Below are 5,767 nucleotides of genomic sequence, written 5' to 3'. Positions count from 1 at the left end.
TTTAATGATAGTAATTAATCCATGATTGACTACAATAATGCTACAGTACTATTCTCTAACCGTACGGTCAAAGGCTTCATTAGATTCGTCTCGCGAAGTAGCACAGGAATTGTGGAGTTAGTTTTGTAAAATATTTATTTAGTACCTTTAATTATTAATCAAAATGAGCTACAGTATTTCGTCCTACCCAACCAAATGGGCTCCAGATCCAGCCAAGCCAAGGCAGGCGGCTAGACTCGAACCACATGCACCGGCTGTCCGGCTACACCACGCGAGTACACACGGTGCAGGGCGGTGGCTGCTGGGATGAATAATAAACTAGGAGTACGAGCCCCTGCGAGATCCGGGCCGTCCACCTGCCGGCGCGCGGCGGAACAGGGCGCTGCGGGGGGCGGGGCCCGCGCGGTGTAGGCGCCTCACCGCCCGACACGGATTAGATAATCGGATCGACAAGTCCTCACTGACCGATGCTGGCAGCGTGGCGCGGGTGGGCCCCGCGCGGGCCCCAGAGGCCTGATCGCGCGGTGTGGTGGTTCACTGCATGGAAGCAGAGCAGGGCAGGAGGCAAACAGACAGCTGTGAGCCGTGAAGGACAGACAGCGCAGGGATAAATTATGCAGCTAAAACCTCGCTACGGCCCCACATGCTCCGGTTCCATGCTCTCCTGGTGAGTGGTGATCTCCTCCTTTCTGGCATCCAGCGTGGGGGCACTGGCACCACCCCGTGTGGCCCTTGTGCATCCCAAGGGCCTCCTGATTGGAAGGGTTTTATACATGAAAAGTTCTGATCAAATTGAGAAAATATGATTTCGCAGCACATGAAGAACAGGAGGAAGCTTTGCTCAGGTAGAATCCTACATGTCCTAACCACTTGGAAGCAGCACAAACCTTTCGGCTTAAGCATCCTGCTGGTGCTGGTGCGCATCGCTCGCTCGCTCGCTCCTCACATCGCGGCGTGTGATTCCAGCGGCGCCATTATCTCCGCTTCGATATTCCCGGGGACTAGGCGAGTTGAGAGGCGTGTTTTATTCCCCCCATCGCCTAATGCTGCGGCCTGCGTGAGACGAGACGAGACGAGGCGACGTGGCCGGATCGGGTGCTCCGATTAGCACCGCGCGAGATGCCCCTGGCCGCCATTCCGTGCAAAGCGCGGGCGCTTTACACGATGATTGCCCCCCGCCGCGCCTGTCCCCAGCAGCGCCAGGAGAACAATCGGAGAGAGAGAGAGAGAGAGAGAGAGAGAGCAAGCAGGGGATACGGTTCGTGCTGCCGCGGCAGCAGGCGAATTCTTATCACGGCGATGATAGGACAGTGCGTAGCAGGATGCAGTGGGGTGGGGTGTGCTTGTGTGTGCAGCCAGCGGCGACCCCAGCGGGCATACGTCCTCTGAATGATGAGCAGGGTTATCCGCGCACCGGAATTGTTCCCGCAGGGTTTCTTTTGTTCTACTAGGCAGGAATGGATAAGGAACTTGCCCGGTTTAGCACCTTCGGTTAAGCTGTAATGCGCCCATTTTTGAGCATGACAGCCCGTGGATGGAACAGTGCGCGCCGGCACCATGGCTAACTGTCGCTTTTCACCGGGCAGGCAAAAGTAACGAATTTCAAAAGTAACCATGCCAAAAGTATTGCTACCGTGGAACCCAAATTCCCCTTTCTGCATGCACCATGCTAGTGATCCTAGCCAGCGCAACAGTAAAACTTACCGGCTGGTAGGATGCTGAACTCTCTCGATCTGGCAGTAATGAAAAATGGCGATCCTGGCTGCTTTCAGGAATCAGGAGTGACTGATGCTAGCTAGAACATCTACGAGGATAGAAGACAGGTAGATTTAGAGCCTTGGTGAAGCCACCACGGCGACGACGGCGAGAGCTTGTTTAGGGGGCTAAGCAACCGGAGTGTGCTAGCAGTAGTATATCTTTGTTAACCCTGGGCAAGTGCAAATCGGAATCCCACTCGGGAACAAAACTGCCGGCCGCCTTTATGCTTGCTTCCGGCGGGCGTCCATGCGGTGACCGCCTTTATTCCCGATCGTTGTTTTTGCTTCGCCCTCGCCCGCCATTGCTGGCTGCTGGGCCGGAGATTGTTCTCCGTCGTCCAATTGTCACGCCGCTCTTGACTCTCGAGCACACGCCGCTAGCCTCCTCCTTTTACAGGTGGCCGCCGCGCTCTCTCGAAGGAGAAAGCAGCCGCTTGTCCGTAATCCAGTTTGCCAAGAACATACTATGATGATCTTTTAATATGACGGCCTGAATTCAAGTTTCTGGGCTTGACTCGGAATTCGAACTCGTGAATTTCATAGGAGACAATGTTTTCGCTCATGGTTTGAGTAGGAAACTTTCATAAAAGCCGTACAGGGGTAGATGCGCTCGAATTGCAGATGCAAACGATGAGCGTTTCTGTAGGCGAATTCTCGGTTAGGAATAGGACCAGGTTTGCAGAAGGTAGAAAACACGGGTGGTCCAGGTTTAAAACGCCATAACCATTGATTGATTTCACAGCAATAACACGGGTGGTAGAATGCACTGGTTACCGCACCGCACCTACCTTTTACAACCTGCTATTCCAAACACAATCGGCTCTGCTGATCAACGCGAGCAGAGCGACCGGCCTGCAAGCCAGGCGACAGACGACGCACTCCAATTTTAGGACACTAAATAAGCAGGCGATCAGATCGGTGGACCATTACAAGTTTACAACGACGACGGTGAAAAATACGTTTTTTGTTTGCTCGCAGTAGGATCATTAGTCCTAGCTAAACCGGGCTGGGTGGTAGATTCACGGCTGGCGGCCGGCGGCGTCAGCACCGCCACGCGGACACGGACACCAGCTCGCCGCGCTGCCAGTAGAGGCAGAGCGCGCCGCCGCGCTTCTCGACGCGGAACCCCATGAGGGCCATCCTCTTGAGCAGGGCCTCGGCCTGCGACTCGGCGAAGGTGCTGGCCTGCACCGGCACGAACCCCGCCGCCGCGAACACGGTCCGCCACGGCGGCGGCGGCTTGTCCATGGCCGCCGCGCGGTGGCGCGCCACCACGCGGCGCTCCACGCCGGGCTGCACCAGGAACCGCTCCATCTTGGCGACCGCGTCGGCGTCCGGGCGCACGGCGTCGACGGACTCGAGCAGGGACACGCAGGACTGGAACGCCTGGAACAGGTGCGCGGCGAAGGGGAGCTCCGTGCGGTCGCCGCCGTGGTCCACTGAGACCACCACCTTGGCGCCGAGCCGCTTCACCAGGCGGAGCACGGCCGGCATTGCGGCCACGTGGGCCGAGCCCACGGGGAGGTGCACGGCGACGGCGTCGCCGCTGGTGATGGCCACCAGCTCCGCGGGGTCCAGGGTGTCGAGGTTGAAGACCGCGAACTGGAGGAAGACGCCGAGCTCGGCGGCGAAGCCGGCGAGGTTCTCGTGGATCAGCTGCAGCTCCAGCGGGTGGTGCGTCGCCGAGGACACCAATGCGGTGACCTTGAGCGTCGCCGCGGGGCACCGCTGCGCAAGCTCCTGCATCAGCGACGCCCACTGCTCCCCCATGCCGATGTCGAAGTCGAGCACGTGGATGCGCCCGGCGCCGCCGATCTCGTCCAGCACCGCCTGGACGCAGGTAAGGTGCGCGAACTGGAGCACGGGGGAGACCTCGGAGAAGGCCTTGTACGCGCCGAGCTTGAGGACCACGTCGTACGGCGTCGACACCTGGGGCGCCGGGGCCTCGCCGGTGGGGGAGAGCGCAAGGCGCAAAGCCTCCTTGAAGTAGAAGGCTGAGCGGAGCAGAGGCGTCCCGGCCGCGGGGACGGCGGGGAGCCGATAATTGAGCCGCGCCAATATCTCGCGGGCGCCGAAGGCGTCGCCGGCCTCGGCGAGCTTGGCAGCCTCGGCGAGCTGGTCCACCGCAGCGGCCGCCTCGTCGTTCGCTGCTGCCTCCGCCTTGGGCTTCATGGCGGGCACGAACCCGGCCGCCGGGGCGGCGGGGCCAGGCAGAGACTGCAGCTTCGGCGCCGGCGCGGGGGCCATCGGGTGGTGCCGCTTAGGCGTCGGCGGCGCCGCGTCCAAGGACGGGTGCGAGCCGAAGAACGCCGCGTGTGGCTGGGGGTGGTGCTGGTGGTGGTGGAGCAGGAGGTTGGACGCGTGGGCGAAGGGCGGGGCCTTGGTGTCCTCCATGGCCGGCGCGAAAGGCATGCTGGACCCGAACGCCGGCGACATCATGGACGGGGCGTGGTCGAGCTCGAGGACCGCCGGATCCATGACGGCCCCCATGCCCGCGGACGCGTCCTCGCCCCCAATGATCCACCTTAGGAAGGTGTGGTCGGGGGCTAGCCCCGGCGGCGCCGCGCCGTCGGACAGAACAGAGCCGGCGGCGTCCCACCCCTCGCCGGCTCCAAGGCCCATGTCAAGCGGCGTGAGCTGCCACTCCTCCTTGCCCCCCACGGCGGCCTCCTCCGCGGCCGCTCCCCCCGGCCATGCCCCCGCCGGTGGCGGCGGGGAGACGTTCTTAGCGTTAGCACCGGCGAGGGCCGCCACGCCGGCGGTCGCGGCGCCCAGGGGCGACGACAGCGTGGAAGCCGAGGTGGGCGGGCTCGGGCTGGGGCTGTGCCTGTGGTCGAGCACCGAGGTGGGCTCCCAGAGGCCGCCGGCGCCGGAGACCTTGCCGGCGGCGAGCCCCTGCTGTTGTTGTTGCTGTTGCAGCAGTAGCAGTGTCCCCGCGTGCCCCTCTCGTGCGCTACCAGCAAAGAGCATTCCTCTCATCTAATCCAACACCTCATAACAGCAACCAGACCAAGGAATGGCGATGGTGCTGCTCCTTGGCCTCCTCTTCCTCCTCCTCCCGACACGTCTTGTCCTACGGGTGTTTGTGTTTCTTCTCTCGCTTCAGACAAGCTAGCTACACGGCCGGCCCTTTCTCTCTCTACCTCCTCTTCCTTCTGTCGTGGTGGTCTCTCTCTTGTGCGGTTTGTTTGTGAAGGGAAGAAGGGGTGAGGAGGTTTGTGTGGGGGAGGGGAGAGTATTTTATTCCCCTGGCAGCGTCTTAATCTCGAAATGATAGCGTGCAACATGAAAAAGGCAAATAAAGTGGGGTGGCCTTCTCGCCGAGGACTTGCCTTCCTCCACTCCTCTCCTCTCCTACTGTCTGTCCTACTAGCCAGCCTCCTGCTCCTGCTCCTCCTCCTCCTCCTCCTCTCTCTTTCATCTCCCTTTCTCTCTCTCCATCACTTTCTTTCTCTCCCTCTCCACCACAGTAGTTTTTCGCTGAAACAAATAAAAAAAAAAGCTCAAAGGGAGGGGAGGCTTTAGCACTGTTGCTCTCGTTTTGGTAGCAACAGCAAAAGGCTGTGCTGTGCAAAATTCCTGATGCAATGGCGCAGGGAAAAGAGATATTTCTGCCGCGGACATAAAACTGTTTGTAGGAGCTTGCATGTTGTGCCAGCCGCCAGGAGCTCTAAACCACACTAGCACACAGGGGTTCAGGCCATAGTCACAAAGTTCCTGGGTCGACCGGGTCGAGGAACGGGGTCGAGGGTCGAGGGTCGTCACTTTATAAAATTATGGTACGAAGGGGGTATACATCTATGGAACGATAAATTATTATGTGGGACGCGACCCTGATTCATCGGGGTCGATATCTTCGGGTCGATAAAGACAAAAACTATATATATGCTACTAATGAAGAAATTAATCTGCACAAGCATATAAGAAACATATAAAATAGTATATTTAGACCATGCTACACGTACTCAGCTCATTGTCTAACAAAAACCACACCAATCCACTGTCCTTAA

At 59.3% G+C, this 5,767-nt stretch overlaps 1 protein-coding gene across 1 annotated transcript; it reads right to left on the bottom strand.

Moving 5' to 3' along the window:
- Positions 1 to 2,456: 2,456 nt before the first annotated feature.
- LOC120651747 (scarecrow-like protein 6) lies at positions 2,457 to 5,070 on the bottom strand. The gene has a single exon (XM_039929357.1). It carries the CDS (start codon positions 4,734 to 4,736, stop codon positions 2,799 to 2,801), a length of 1,938 nt encoding a protein of 645 aa, XP_039785291.1. The 5' UTR covers positions 4,737 to 5,070; the 3' UTR covers positions 2,457 to 2,798.
- Between the last annotated feature and the right edge of the window lie 697 nt (positions 5,071 to 5,767).

The sequence above is a fragment of the Panicum virgatum genome, chromosome 9K (assembly GCF_016808335.1).
Source record: "Panicum virgatum strain AP13 chromosome 9K, P.virgatum_v5, whole genome shotgun sequence".
Taxonomy (NCBI): Eukaryota; Viridiplantae; Streptophyta; class Magnoliopsida; order Poales; family Poaceae; genus Panicum; species Panicum virgatum.
Note: the sequence above shows the minus strand (reverse complement) of the source record. Positions and strands in the feature narration are given on the sequence as shown.

Bases quoted from the DNA above. Each gene is read 5' to 3' on its own strand.
- LOC120651747 (XM_039929357.1), bottom strand. From the start codon at position 4,736: ATGAGAGGAATGCTCTTTGCTGGTAGCGCACGAGAGGGGCACGCGGGG.